At 41.5% G+C, this 15,456-nt stretch overlaps 1 protein-coding gene across 1 annotated transcript; it reads right to left on the reverse strand.

The window, feature by feature from the left end:
* Positions 1-829: 829 nt before the first annotated feature.
* Positions 830-1,450, reverse strand: LOC119724016 (piggyBac transposable element-derived protein 4-like). Its single transcript, XM_038194937.1, has one exon. The coding sequence runs from the start codon at positions 1,448-1,450 to the stop codon at positions 830-832; it is 621 nt and encodes a 206-aa protein (XP_038050865.1).
* Between the last annotated feature and the right edge of the window lie 14,006 nt (positions 1,451-15,456).

Here is a 15,456-nt window from a genome sequence, read left to right on the forward strand (position 1 = left end):
TATTTTTTTTTTCTCTCTCTCCCGGCGTCAGATATTTTTTATTTTTATTTTTTTATTTTTTTTCTCTCTCTCTCCCAACGTCAGGATTTTTTATTTTTTTTTTCTCTCTCTCTCTCCCAACGTCAGATTTTTTTTTTTTTTTTTTGGAGATCGGGGGATTCCCCTAATTTTTTAAAATCGAGAGCGGCGTGCCCAGGCTCGCCGCAGATTTTTTCCGTTTTGGTCCCATACCCCCACCTTCCCTACTACTGGGCCCCTAATATTTCATTCACTAGTGTCCACCTGAAATTCAAGTATTTGTCAGCCCTACCCAATGCTTTTTGCACAAGATGAGAGTTCACAAGGCAGACATCTAGCAGGTAGAAGAACAGTTCCTTGTACCACTTGATGGACTTCCTGACCGTGCGGTGAGATGAGGCAAGTTGGCCTGATATGTCCACGCTCTTCATGCCTGCGTTGTAGTCGCGATGACGCACTTGGGCCTCTCGATGGGCTTGTTGTCCCGGTTGCGCTTGCCAGAGTCACCCATTGCGGCCGTGTGCATTAGACAACATGCGTAGGCCGACATCTTTCTTGTCTTTTCAGACCAAAGCAAGCAGGCTTTTGTCTGAAGAGCGATATGCAACTTCGCCTTTACGAAGTTACAAGTCGCACAAGACCGTGGGCATGTCCTTCGATTTTTCCTGACTGTCCCGACGACGTTGGTCTTGTGGCTGTGGAGTTCCCGGAACAGAGAAGGGCTGCTGAACCAGTTGTCAAGAAAACGGTGTACCCCTTGCCGAGAAGATCTGCGTTCAAGTCAAGTACAATTTTCGTACTTGCCGGTGCATCACTCTTGTCTTGCCCCGTGTATATTTTCAAGTTCCAGGTATATCCGGCGGCAGCTCCCGTGCTTTGGCAGACTCTGTATACCTTGATGCCAAATCTGGCGCGCTATGGGGTTGAATTGTTTGAACTTCAATCTCTCCTTGAACTTCCACAGTGACTCGTCCGTGGATATACGGTTGTCGGGAAGGAAGACTGATTTGAAGTTCTCAGTCAGTGTATCTATTACCGGGCGGACCTTGTAGAGGCGATCCCTTGTATCTGCCTGACTGTTGTCGGTGAAGTGCAGATTGGACAGCAAGGCCATGAATCGGTCACGGTGCATGGTGTTGGGAAAGAACGGAATCTCAAATACGGGGTTTCTCGTCCAGTAGAGTTTCAAGTCCGGCTTGGGCATTATTCCCATGATGATTATCATGGCCAGGAACACCGACATCTCATCTGGTGTAGTATCGAACCATTCCCTCATGTGACTTGGACTTGGCGTTTGACGCTTTGGTTTCTTGGCAGCGTAGCGATTTGTTTCATCGGCGATGTGCGCCACCAGTACGGGAAGGAAGAAGTTTTCGAAGATCTCCTTTGCTTCGCTAAATTCCAGAGTCACAACGACTCTCATATGAGTCATTGTTGCAAGTTTAATGTGACTCTCCTATGGGGCTAGGGTGACTCTTCGATTGGATTAAGGTGAATCTCCTATGGGGCTAAGTGATTCTCTCAAAGAGTCATAGTGGTTTTTTCGGTGGAGTCAAGGCACTTTTTAAAATGACAAAATAATAGTCATGGGGACTATTGCAAAATGTTGTAACAGCTTGTTAAATGAAGTAAATTTACCTGCAAGGCAAATAATGCTGTCCAGCAAAAACGATTACATTTTGACGGTTGTGAAATGATGGTGATTTTACACACGTCAAAATGTCGTCCCGTCATTCAAACCAGCTGTGTTTGAGTGGGTCAAGCGGCTCGTCACCGTGAGTTTAGCTTTAAAACTCGTCCTTAAACTGGAACATTTCATGGGGGGGGGTGCGTCATGTGAAGATCAATGATATTTTTTTAGAAACTCAAAATCTCAGTGGGGGGGGGCGACTGGGGGGGGGGGGGCGACAAGGCTGTCGCCCCCCCCCCCCCACCCCCCACCCCCCCCCCCCCCCCCGTGGCTACGCCACTGCAGGTCATACACTTAAAGTTTATGTAAACTTGTATGAAAAGTCAAACAAAAGTAACTCTCATGATCTATTTGACACCAAGTTTGTGTTAACTTGCCGGTAACGCCCTAAAAAATTATCCAGACAAATATGTTTATTTTGTAACATTTTATTTTCGTCTGTCGGTCCTCTATGCTGTTTTTAGGTACCTTCAATGGTACTATGTTTATTTAACCTGTTCATTTGTTTAATTAAACTAATAACGCACACATAGTTTCCAAATATGGCACTAACAAGTTTGAGGTCGGCAATATCGTCTTTAAAAATCTGGGTACGTCGGGTTACCGTACACACAATTGTCCTGGAGACAACTGTACCAAAGTACAGAAAGTCGTACGCAAGAGCTCCCTAGCAAGTTTCGCTGACGCCATTATGATTCCAAAATGTCTCACTGTGTCACACAGTGAAATAACTAAACAGCGTCGTTGTATTGTGAACACATAAAAGCATTCGTCGCGTTCTTGCACACTTTCTGCAAGTCGACATAGATATCCTTGAACCACTGCCACTGCTTTGCATAACAAGTGCACATGAATGAACGATTCGACTTTTATTCAAAGAAATTTTTATGTACAGTCACCAGACTCTATTCAGTAAAGTCCCCTTCAAAACGAAAGTAAACAATCCACGTGCATAACGCACGGCTACACCATGGTACAGTGTGGCAGGGACACCAACAAGTAACAAAACAACTAAAAAAAATTTAAATATTGATAAATATTCTGATTGAATTTCGTTAAAAAATACTTGTTGGTTAGGTATTACATATTCTAGCAAATTGATAAAAATGTACAATATTACAATACGCAATTTTGAGGGAAAAGGGGAAATACTGAATAAATAATTTCACTTGATCATATTCATAATACACAAACCGACAATTTTCATTTTCAGACCCACAACGAGAAATATTGTAAACACTGGGCTTATTTTGAGGAGTTGTGCTGGGAATCCATGAAGATGTTATTTTCAACATAATTTATGTGTGGGAAAGTATGGTACACAAAAATTAATATGTGATTCAAAAGCAGTTGTTGATGCGATCCCTGAATTTACAGCACTCCGTTTAAGGATGAACACCATTACATAAATTCCCATAGGCACCAAAGATGAATACCCCAATTTAAACAAATCGGGAAACATACTCTGAACCCTCACAGGTGATTAAAACATACATCAAATGAAAGCTAAATTTATCCTCTTTACCTTTTTTGGAAATCTTTTTTTCTTTTGGGGGGGTTGACCTATGACTTTTGGGTGATTTTTCCCTCCAACGATGATCACCCCATCGCCATTTTGAAAAAAAAAAAAAGATTCCTTCCACTCCATATCAATATATATTCCATTCAAAGGTTTTGTTCAGAAATCCAAATTCAGGGACATGGACCCTCCACTTCTACAAATACAGCCCCTCAAATGCAGGGGCCAAAATTCTTTATTATTACAGATAAACTAGTATACAAATCGTAATTTGGCCGGATTAGGTCGCGCCTATTTGGGCTGCCTCTCATATGTACTGCGATCGGGAAATCTCCAGCGTAATAAAGACTTGAAGAAACTTTATTTGATTTATTTGGTTCAATTATTTTATTTTAAATCTTAAAACATAAAACAAAAGCTAAAAGTTGGACAGGCTGCCACGGATATGTAAAAGTAAAATAAACAATTGTCAGACGATTATCCAAACCCCTGCCAATAAAACAGATTTAAAATTCCATTCATAAAAATTATAGTACCATTGAAAACTAAATTGTACAAATCATACGAAACCACACGAGACGAGACATGACGAGACATGACGAGACGAGACAAGACGGGGAGATGAGACAAGACTCAGCAAAAAAATCATAGAGTGAAACATTAGACAAACCAGACAGATACAAAAATATAAAAACGAACTAATAAATAAATACTCTTACAACCCAACAACCCAACAAACAAAAAAAACAAACAACCAGACTCAATAACGGGAATGAATAACAAACGGGCTAAAAAGATTATTACAAACAAAACAAAACAAAACCGAGAAACAAAAGCAGTCCCATTCCCCAGAGAGAAAAATGCAAACCATAAAAACAAACCTAGTTGACATACATAGGTCTACACTCACATTAAATACACAAACTAAAGAAACAACAAGAAAATACCCGGGAACAAAATGAAATAAGACACAATTTTACATTGACGATAAAATAAATATGACTGCAATAATTCCTCCCTCAGTTTTGAAAGAAAAGATTCACAACCTTCCATAGTTAAAACTTTTTCTAATTTTAACACGGTAACTTCGGAGAACATCAATGAGGCAATCAAACAGTTCTCGTATCTTGTAATCCATGTGTCTATCAGTTCTAAGTTTCAAGTGGTGACACGTTAAAGGCTGTGCGACGGAGCTGCCCAGTGCCCTGCAATTCATTCCTGAAATTATTGTTGCATTCCCTATTAGTTCATTAACGTTATATTAGAATCAACATTATTATCTATGATAAAGAATTTGGCGGGAAACAGAGCTTTCACACAGTGACTTTACTGGTTTATTTAACTTTGTGGGGATTCCTCCAACGTCAGGCTTTTCCTTGGTTTCAACACCGGTGTCGGAGTCTCACAACACTCACTGGGGGACCAAGTAAGCCAAAGATTCTAGCTGAACCGAGTGGGCACGGTACGAGCTATCGCTTCGCAGAGACGGCCGGACTGAAGCGGGAGCGGACCGCTACAGTGACGGGGAAGCAACAGCTGGACGGGGCCAGCGAGTGTACCGGATCACACTACAGTTCGAGCCATGGTGTGCATGGTCAACCGGGGACAGTGGCGTAGCCAGGAATTTTTTTCAGTGGGGGGGGGGGGCGCTGGGGGGAGGCTGGAACATTTCATGGGGGGCGTCATGTAGATCAATGATAATTTTTTTTAGAAACTCAAAATCTCAGTGTGGGGGGTGGGCACTGGGGGGCGACAAGGTTTCATGGGGGGGCTACGCCACTGATGCCGTGGCACTAGTTGTGCCAACTCGCCACCACCAGACATTGATGCTTTAGCTGCTGAAGATTAGTCTGCCACATATTTGTTCATTCTAAGAAACAATGATGTACGTGTAGATAATAACAATCAAACATTGCATGCAAGCCAATATGGATGATAGGCGGCCAATCTGGATATATGTGATATTTCTGTATTTATAACTGAACTTGGATTATTAAGGAAAATACAATTGTTTTCTCCCTTCACAGTTTACTTGTAATCATACATGATGATAATATAATTTTATCTACAGTTTCACTTCATTTTTGTATTTTGTATTTTTGAGTTGCATATTCGAAACTGATAATAATAAGTGATTTAGCGAGAACCACTTGAATAATTTCGACTTTAACTATAATTGTGTTTTATTTAATTGACTTGCTTCTTGTTCCTTTTTTAATTGTGTGGAAATAGTATTTAACTTTGTCATTCTGGTCTTGGATGAAGATTACTCAATAAGTATCTTTCGCCTTATCTCCAATATACAGATCAGACTCAATTAAAGTGCAAAACCTGAGGAATTGTTTCCCCGCAACCCATTTTTCATTATCTAAGTCCCAACACGGGTCCCAATTGTGCCATAATTTTAACTTTACTTTATTTTATTTGAATTTATGCAAATTGATATACGGCATTTATGCAAATTAGTATACGGCTTTTGGCGGATTTGGGCAACAAAAGGATCTCGAAAGGTACCCAGGACTAGAATAATGATGAAATCAATGTAAAAGGACTAATTGTTGTTTAAAGTACCCCAAAAAGCAATGTAGGACGAGAGTTATGGCCAAATCAACATGAAAATCATATAAATAGTGGCCATTTTGAATTTATGCAAATTACGCATATTTCTACCACTTGGATTTTTTTTGGACTTTTTGGGGGACCTTATAAAAAAAGTGATATTTACACATGTGTACATAACTGAAGTTGGATTATCAGGAAAAATTCAATTGTGATATGTCCACACATGGCAGCCATAATTTTTACTTGTAATTTATGCAAAATAATATACGGCATTTATGCAGATTATTAAACGGCATTTGGCAAATTTGGGAAACACAGAGATTTTGAAATTTACCTAGAACTATAATAATGATGAAATCATTGTACAAAGACTAAAATTGTCTTTTAAAGTACCTGAAAAAAGGTATCTAGTATGAGAAATATTACCACAGTCAGTTGCCGTGTCACGCGTAGCTGCTCTATTTTCTCGTCCACACAACTTACAGCAACGCGAGGCCAACGAAAGTTGGCAATAAAAGGGGCTTCAGAAAATTCGCAATTTTCATGACAAACCACAACCGATCGAAACAAACAAAGTTGTTTTTGGTAGTTAAAGACCTACTTCATACATCAATCAAGGTATTTTTTTTCTCAAAAAAGGATTTCGGTGCATTTTGACGATATTATTTCACGGACAAATCTACTAAAAATTAGGTCATGAAATTTCCGCCTTTCTTTTTTTCTTCGACGACGACAGTCTCCTAAATGTTGAGGTAATCAAAGGAAAGAATGAACCTTCGTCTACAAAAAATCTCGTGAACGTGATGTCGTTAATATTTTAAGAATTCGATGTACACCTAATGTTTCCAACAACTTCCATTTTTCACAACGCGAAAAGATCATCGCCATTGTAAAGCATAGAAAGAGGAACCCAAACGCCGGCGTGACCTTGTGACTCCATACACCCACTGATTGGTCGAGCTCGAGCATGGCCTGCTTAATATTCATAAGTCATTTATTGCACGTTCGCACGTGCTATTCACAATGTTTTCATGCCAACGTCGGCGTACTTACGTTCGTTTACACGCGTACATGTGATTGCAAATCATGAAATCTCGCAATAGTCTTCATTTTCAACTGGCGATTTGGACCAAACATTAGAAGTCTCCTGCACGTGTTTCAAATGAAAATGAAGCGTATGCTTTCCTCTATCTAATGAATTAAGCCGTGTCTTTCGGCCTTTTTTAAGAATCAAATGTACACCTAAAAACTATCGGCCCTCGCTTTTGTCGATAAATAATATGATTTTGTTTGACAGGCCGTAAGAACACTTTATATTTATCAAAAGCAGTTATTTTGGGTATCAAAATAAAGCACACGATTTCAACTTTTAACATATTTAGCCATCTTGGCCAAACAGTGCATGTATCCAGGCACTTTTCGTGTTTTTCTGTAGTCTCGCATAAATCTCGTAAAACCTCGCGTACGCTTTTGGGCCATGCGTGTGCGACCTCGGTACAAGAAACTGAGGTCAAACAGGGCTGTGTGCGTGACACGGCAGTGACTGACCAAATCAATGTTAAAGTCCTAAAATTTGCAAAATCCATTTGGGATTTATGCAAATTAGGCATATTTCCACCACTTGGATTTTTTTTGGGCTTTTAGTATGTCATTTTAGGGACCTTATAGAAATGCAGTGTGGTGACAAAAATTATGTTGCAATTTGTTTGATGTCAAACCATATATTGCCTGGACTAAACCTCACGTATGTTGCTTCATTATGCAGACTAGGCCAGTAGTACCTGTCCTTGACAAGCTTCAGGATCCTTCCATAGCCGAACTTCTCCATGTTTTCGTGAAGACTCTTAAAAACCTCCTCCCTCTGCTGTCGGGGAAGCACTGCCCGATACGGAACCTGGCCGCCCTTCTTGTACATCAGAAGTCCTCCCCTCACCTATAGTCGACGCCGTACTCCTAGCAACTTCTGCAGCACTCTGGTTTCTTGGGACATTTGCGTCCTTGTCATCAGGGGGCTTGCCGTCTTGAGCTCAACAACCCGCCTAATTACGGGATCATTCAGCTGAGCATCCGTGAGGCTTATCCTTGCAGAACTTGTACCTCCCTGAGAGCTGGCCTGTGTCGCCTCACCAGCGGTGCTTGAGTGTATTTCTGGCGCTGGATGGGCGTGGGCTTGGGGACTTCTTGAACTGGCTGCGGGTTAGGGTTTTCGGAACTGGCTGATGTGGGATGGGGACTTCTGGAACTGGCTGTAGTACATCTGTGGGACGCTGTTTCACTTTTACATCTAACAGGAAGCGCACTCCAGACTCTGTATGTAGCCTTTCTGCCGTGCCTGTTCTCCAATCATCTGCCGCATCATCTATTAAAACAATTCCTGGCTAAATTTTACTTAAAAAAATATATTCCCTACCAGGATTCTCCACCCAAAATTTTGTTTTTAAAGTAACCGTGAAAATAGACAAACTATGGGGGAACTCGCAAAAAGACTCAATTGGGATTTACTAACAAAACTAAACTAAACTCAGGATATTGAAAGGAAAAGGCGCAAGGTAATTGAATTAATAGAGACAAGGGACACAATTGTAGATTTCAAACTAAAAAGGACCAAATATAGAATCTATTTACAAAAACCTTAAACCAAAAAAACAACAACCCAGAAACTAAAATCAAAGAATAAAACCCAAAACCTGAAACTTAAAACAAAGACTTCAACCTAAAACCAAAGACTTAAACCAAAAAACTTAAACCCTAAAACCAACACAGTGTGTAATAATAACTAGACCTTAACGAACACTCAGGCAGAAAATCTGTAAGACAAGATAAGAAAAAATAACATAATAAGAAACAAGTGAACAATGCAAAAGTCAAGCTACACTAGATCTAGATAATATACACAAAGTCAAGTCTTAGCAAGAACACCAAAATCTCTTGTGAATATTTAATGAGCAAGATAATGTCCGGACACTTCCTTGAGTTGAGCAACAAGCTGGGTCTTATCAACAAGGGGCTAATGCAACATTCCTGAACAATAAACTTGTGCATGTCCATAGCACATAAGAATTAACAGAAACAGGTGGCTAAGTACAAAATAAAGGAAAGGCAAATCTACACTAAATGAACAGCTTGAACAAGTCTACCTATTGAATAAACATAGCAAACTAATCAGTAAGAAATCAGTGGGAAAACCACTCCTCTTGGCTTCAGTCATGTACAATAGAACAAAAGAGGGAATGAAGAAAACAGCATCCAAAATCAGTCAAGAAAACCATGGAAAAATAAAACACAGAAAACCAAGTCAACAATAATTAACTTCTTGTGACAACACACTATTCCTACAAAATCCCAAAACTTGCAACTATCAGGATCCATCATATTAAAAACAAGCAAAAATTCTTCAAGTCACTAAACTCAACTGGTATAAACTTGAAATCACAAGAGGCTGCTCATGAACTTTATAAAACCTAGTTGTCAAAACTCTGAACAAAGCTAAAACAGATCGAACCTTCTAAAAACTTCATGATACACTTAATGAGAAAATACAAAGAAAAACATATACCAATAACTCTAGCGAAAAAAACACTCACACAGGGCAAAGCGCACCCAAGGAAAATCAAGGGGAAAGAGAGGCTCAAAAATATAGTGTTCTCTTTGCTGCCGCTGGTCTGCTACTCATCATGAGTGGTTTGTGGTCTTACAGGGTGGCAGGGCACATAGTCTTGGGAAGGGAACCAATGGCATGAGTCTAATTTACATACAATGTGGACTTGTTACAGGGGAAAGCTCATCTGCAGGGGGATACACTACCATGGAAGGGAAGGAAAATCTAATAAAAACGCTGGATTTATTCAGGGGGGGGGGGGGCTAATACTAAAGCACTACAAAATACATTGGAAAATACAAGTTCAATTTGGCCCTGCCACAAATGCAAGTGCCTATAGGCTGTGTACATGTACAAAGAAAGCCCAGTGTGATCAGCCGAGCGTACTCTTTACAAAGAACGCACGTACACGGTGCACTTTATCTCCAGTTTCAACATCAACTACAACGGTGCACCTTTTGACTTTTGAATGAGAAATAATGCCAAACACTGAACCCCTATTCATCACCCGCTAGCCTGAGCGCGGTGCACGATCGAAAGCGCTCAGTGAACCTGTAAAAAGCCCTTCTATTCAAACTTTTTCCTACTCCCTGCTGGAAACAACAGGTGGGAGCTGATCTAGAAATGTGTTCGTGCGGCAATGCGGCTACGCCCGCTCCCCGGCACATAGACTTAACTCAGTCTGCGGCCATGGCCGCTTGAAACAGTTGCAGTGCTGATTCGTAAGAATTAGACTTGTAGTTGGGGAGGAATTCTAGGGTTCCCATGCGACCCCCGGAATATATATTTTCAACCTACTTTTTTGTAATCCTTAAGGTGTCTAGTAAATGAATTTTGATGTTCCCAACATCAAATATTGTCCCATGGGGTTTATTTGGCGGCCATCTTGGCGGCCATCTTAGATTTCGACGAAAATCGGTTATTGACATAACTTCTGAACCAGGCACCAAAGGAAGACAAATGAACACGTTTTTCGGGGTAATTTGGGTGGGAGGAATCGATTGATTGCGTTATATTTTATAATGTGGCGGCCATCTTGGCGGCCATTTTGGATTTCGGCGAAAATTGGTTAGTTGACATAACGTTTGAACTAGGCATCATAGGAAGACAAGTGAACACGTTTTGGGGGTAATTTGGGCATTGCGAATCGATTGAATGTTATTTGTTTATGATTAAAACAAGTTAAATACTAAAACTTAAAATTTGCACTTACAATCTTGCAAAACACTAATCTGCATGTTTTCCAAACTCTAATATTCCAGGGGTTAAAGGGTTAGGATGTGCTGGGGTGGAATGGAGAATAGAGCTGTTTCATTCCAATTGAAGTTTCCCATTGTATAGCACAACGTCTCATCATTAGCCTCTCTTAACGAAATCCTACTGTCTGGCTTCTCGTGCAAACCCTGTTTCTGCTGAATGGCAGAGGGTGTCAGCAAGTCCTGGTATTATAAAAAGATTGCTTCGGGAAGGTGGAGCTCGTTGGTTGTCAGTCCACCTAGGAGAAGGACAACAGTGATCACAAACCCTAAAAAGTTAAAGGTAAAGGGGACGAACCTGTGTTCACAGGAACACAGGATCTTAGGAACACAGGATTTTAGGGTTTGTGATCAAACCCAAGTAAGTAGAACTCGTAGGCCTGGGTAGGCATTCTGCCTAGGAGAGGAAAAACTCTGATCACAAAGCCAGGCTGATCGAGCTCGTTAGTCTTGGTTGACAGTCAATTCAGCCGCTGCCTTGCAGATAGCCCTAGGAATGGTAAAGGCTAAGAGAGTAAACCCTACAGAAAAATCAGGGGTGGAGCCCCTATTGTGGTTGGTAGTGATACAAACCATTCCCTTTTTTGTGGCCAGGAAAGAGAAGCTCGTAACAAAAAAACCCACCATATCAAGACTAGGGGTCACCGCAAATCACCACATGCTGTATCAACAACCCAGAGAGGACTCAGCAGTTTGTTGACAGTCTAGGAGAGGCTCTAGAAGAACCTACAGGCGGTGGTGACACTGTGGAATTCAAGTGGTCCAACCTGCGTGATGCCATCTACAACCTCGCCAATTCTGCCTACGGGAAGAGAGAACGTAGGAACGCTGACTGGTACATCGTGCCGTACTGGGAAAGAATGGTGTTCCTTCGTTTTGAACGAAGGTAGTACGGCAGCAGCGTAGAAACTGATCATCGCCCAATGAGAAGCTCTGCACAGGGCGCTCTATCCAACTGTGACCGGTGTCTTTGTTGAACATTATAAATATGCATGTTTCAAAAGAGCTCGTCCGAGAGAGGCGTGAACACAGCTCGTGGCCAAAGCGGAGTGCATCATAATATATGTGGACACCAACTGAACATCCTCAGACAAGGCTTTCTATGATCAACCAAAATCTCATTTGAATGTTAACAACACACCCGAATATCTTCAGACAGTGTATTATATGACCAACCCTTATCTCATTTGAATGTGAACAACACACCCGAATATCTTCAGACAGTGTTTTCTTTGACCAAGTGAACCCAAATCTCATTTATATGTGAACACCAACCTGAATATCAGACAATGCTTTTTTATGACCAACCCAAATCACATAACTGTATGTGAACACCAACCTGAATATCCTCAGACAGTGCTTTCTATGACCAACCCAAATCTCATTTGACTGTGAACCAATCTGAATATCTTCAGGCAGAGTTTTTTTTTATGACCAACCTAAATCTCATCTCTGTATGTGAACACCAGACTGAATATCTTTAGATATATGACCAACCAAAATCTCATTTGAATGTGAACATGACACCCAAATATCTTCAGGCAGAGCTTTCTATGACCAACCCAAATTCATTTGAATGTAAACGCCACACCTGAATATCTTCAGACAGTACTTTCTATGACCAGCCCAAATCTCATTTGTATGTGAACACCAACCTGAATATCAGACCACGGATCCTAGACGCCAGGATAAACGACTCGGCCCAACTCCTGGTCAGACGCGTGATAACGGCCTGTACTTGTGGCAAATACCATGAATACTTTTTAACAAAGACCACTGCGTGCGGTGGATTTCAGATTTGCAAGGCTCTGCGCCCGATCTGGCGATTTATATTTTTGAATATTCATGAGTCTACGTTTTAGGTCTTTATTATTGAATTATGATAAGTGATAACTACATAACCATGGTAATGCTGAGCACAATATCTTTAGCTTTAAGATGAACAATGAAATGTCGCTTTTGTTTCATCGGTTCGGCATCACATCTCTCTAAAACTTTTTAATAAAAGCCGCATTAAAAGCGAAATTTGGTCTGACCAATTAAGGCAAGTCCGCTCAGTGCATTTTGTACTAGAGCTCAGAACAGTCGTTTATCCTGGTGTCTAGGATCCGTGATCAGACAGTGCTTTTTCATCACCTACCCAAATCTGTTTGTTTTTGTGTTTAATAGGAAGAGGCGTAATCATACATGTCGCCACTACATTTTAAATTAAATGGAATGGAGTTTTTATCAGACTGGTGTTTTCTTAAAAGAAGTGTTTTTTTGGCTAGGAAAATAGCAAGGAAGAACCGGTTTTGTGCAAGCAAAATTCAGGGAACAATCTGTTGATACTAATAACTTGTTGGAAAGTTCCAAAGTCATTCCAAGAAAGTTGCCGCCGTGAATTAGGGTTTAAGACATCACCTACCCAAATCTCATTTGAAGGTGAACACGAACCTGAATATCCTCAGATGGATGTGACCACCAACCTGAATATCTTCAGGCAGAGTTTTTTTAATTACCAACCTAAATCTCATATCTGTATTTGAACACCAGACCGAATATTATATGACCAACCCTAATCTTATTTGAATGTGAACACCAGCCTGAATATCTCTAGACAGTGCATGATATGACCAACCAAAATCTCATTTGTATGGGAACACCTGACTGAATATCCTCACAGTGCGTTCTATGACCAAACCAAATCTCATTTGAATGTAAACACCAACCTGAATATCTTCAGACAGCGCTCTGTATGACAAACTCAAATCTCATTTAAATGTGAACCCCAACTTGAATATCTTCAGACAGTGCTTTCTTTGACCAACCCAAATCTCATTTGTATGTGAACACCAACTTGAATATCTCTAGACAGTGCATTATATGACCAACCCAAATCTCATCTGTATGTGGACACCAGCCAGCATATCCTCTATGACCAACCCAATTCTCATCTGTATGTGAACACCACCAAACAGAATATCCTCAAACAGTGCCTTCTGAAACCTCAAAAAATTATATGCACAAAAAGCACCTGATTTATGATAACCAGGTTTGTTGTTTAAATTCAAATAAGATCGTTGGGCATCATGTCAGACAGCAACCAGACACCCGAGCCCCTGCTATAAGCATGACCAGTTTGCCCTCTCCCAATCCTCAAGGATACACATACAGCAAAAATCACAGAGGCCAATAAGGAATCGCATTTTAATGTTATATTGAATATGTAGTTGTTGGGGGTTATTTTTTGCATTCCTTGTTTCCGACATTTCAATATCTCCACATTCCCTTTTGTTTGGTTTCCCAGCGATTTTTTTCTCTTACTGTTGCCCTTGTCTTGCTATTGTGTTTTTGAAAATTTCCTGGCGATTGGAACCTGTTTCTTTTTGGCCTTGACCTTGAATAGGAATTTAGGAGAGGGCCTTGGTCGAGGAAAGACACTCAGGAAGAACGTCATCGTCGGTCTGAGTATCTTCCAACACCATGGAGTCAGTGTCAGTGTTCGTGTCAACAGTCGAGGCAGTGGAGGACCGGAGGGGTACCTGTTGATTACAGGGGTCACCACAACCCGGGGGGGGGGCGGGGATTGAGACGTGGGTTTGACCAGTCTGGAACAGAGGGGAATAGATGGTTTTGAACTAGATTTCTTTCGTTTGGAAATGACATCGGTGGATTGTCGGGATGGCTCGGGTGGACATATTTTCCGAAGGTGGATGAGGGTGGGTTTGGTTCTTTGATAAGGGCTTGGTAGTTTAAAAAATAGCGGCAGGGCAGGGTTGCCACCGGGCACGGGGTCCCTAGCCGCGGGCGTGCCAGAATATCCCGAATAATGACCACCGGCTGCTAACGTGGCAGGGTGAGGTAATACGGCCCGCACCCGGGCGGAGAGGGACAGTTTTGTCCCCTCGGGGTGCAGGGACGCAGTCTTCGCGGCAGAGGCAGGACGGATGGGTGTGGCGGGTTTTGATTTTGTTTTGATTCGTTATTTTGGTCTTCTTTTGCTTTATGCTTTATGAATAAAGGTTGCAGGTACATTGGTTTCAGCGGTTGGTGGGATATGTTCGTCAGGGTCGTGTTGCGGTTTTTTTGCAGGAGCGGCTAAGATGGCTAAACTCTCTAAAATTAAAATAGCACACCGATTTTGTCGATAGGAATACTCGATAGATCACCCCGAGTGTATGAATGGATGTGGTCATTTGTTCTGATCGAGAATTGTCGAGCACCGATACCAGTCACAAGTTCCTTTTTCAGGCAACGCATCACAACTTGTACCAAAGCACACCAAGCAGCGCACACTGCAGAGTGACCCAACGTTGAAGAGCAAATTCAATACCGAGATAAGAAACCAGATGTGCGGTGCGGTAACTAGATTCGTTGTCATTAAGAGCGGAATATTTCTCTCCTCACCAAAGCCACTCTACTCGGCTGTGCTGTAGTCGAGTCCATCAAAAGTCCTCAATTACTTCAGAGTGCCTCACAGGTCAATCTAAGGGCGGATCCAGAACACAATTTTTTTTGGGGGGGGGGGCCAAAACAAATTTGGTCCCCCAAAAAAGTGGGTCAAAAAATACGGCGTGGGGTTTGGGGCCCGCTTAAGGGCCCCGAATTTTTTTTGGATTCTAGATGCTCTGTCGTGCGATCTGAGGAGGCAATACCTGACTACTTTAACCATTTTTTTTTTAGGAAAAGATGGCGGTGTACTCATTGCCTGCCTTTATTTCGATGTCACATAAAAAAAAAGTTGGTTTCGTTTGGGGGGGGCATGGCCCCCTTTGCCCCCCCCCCCCCCCGGATCCGCCCTTGGGTCAATCACGAGTAAACCAATGAAAAA

This window comes from Patiria miniata, unplaced genomic scaffold (genome assembly GCF_015706575.1).
Source record: "Patiria miniata isolate m_02_andy unplaced genomic scaffold, ASM1570657v1 HiC_scaffold_17, whole genome shotgun sequence".
Lineage (NCBI taxonomy): Eukaryota > Metazoa > Echinodermata > Asteroidea > Valvatida > Asterinidae > Patiria > Patiria miniata.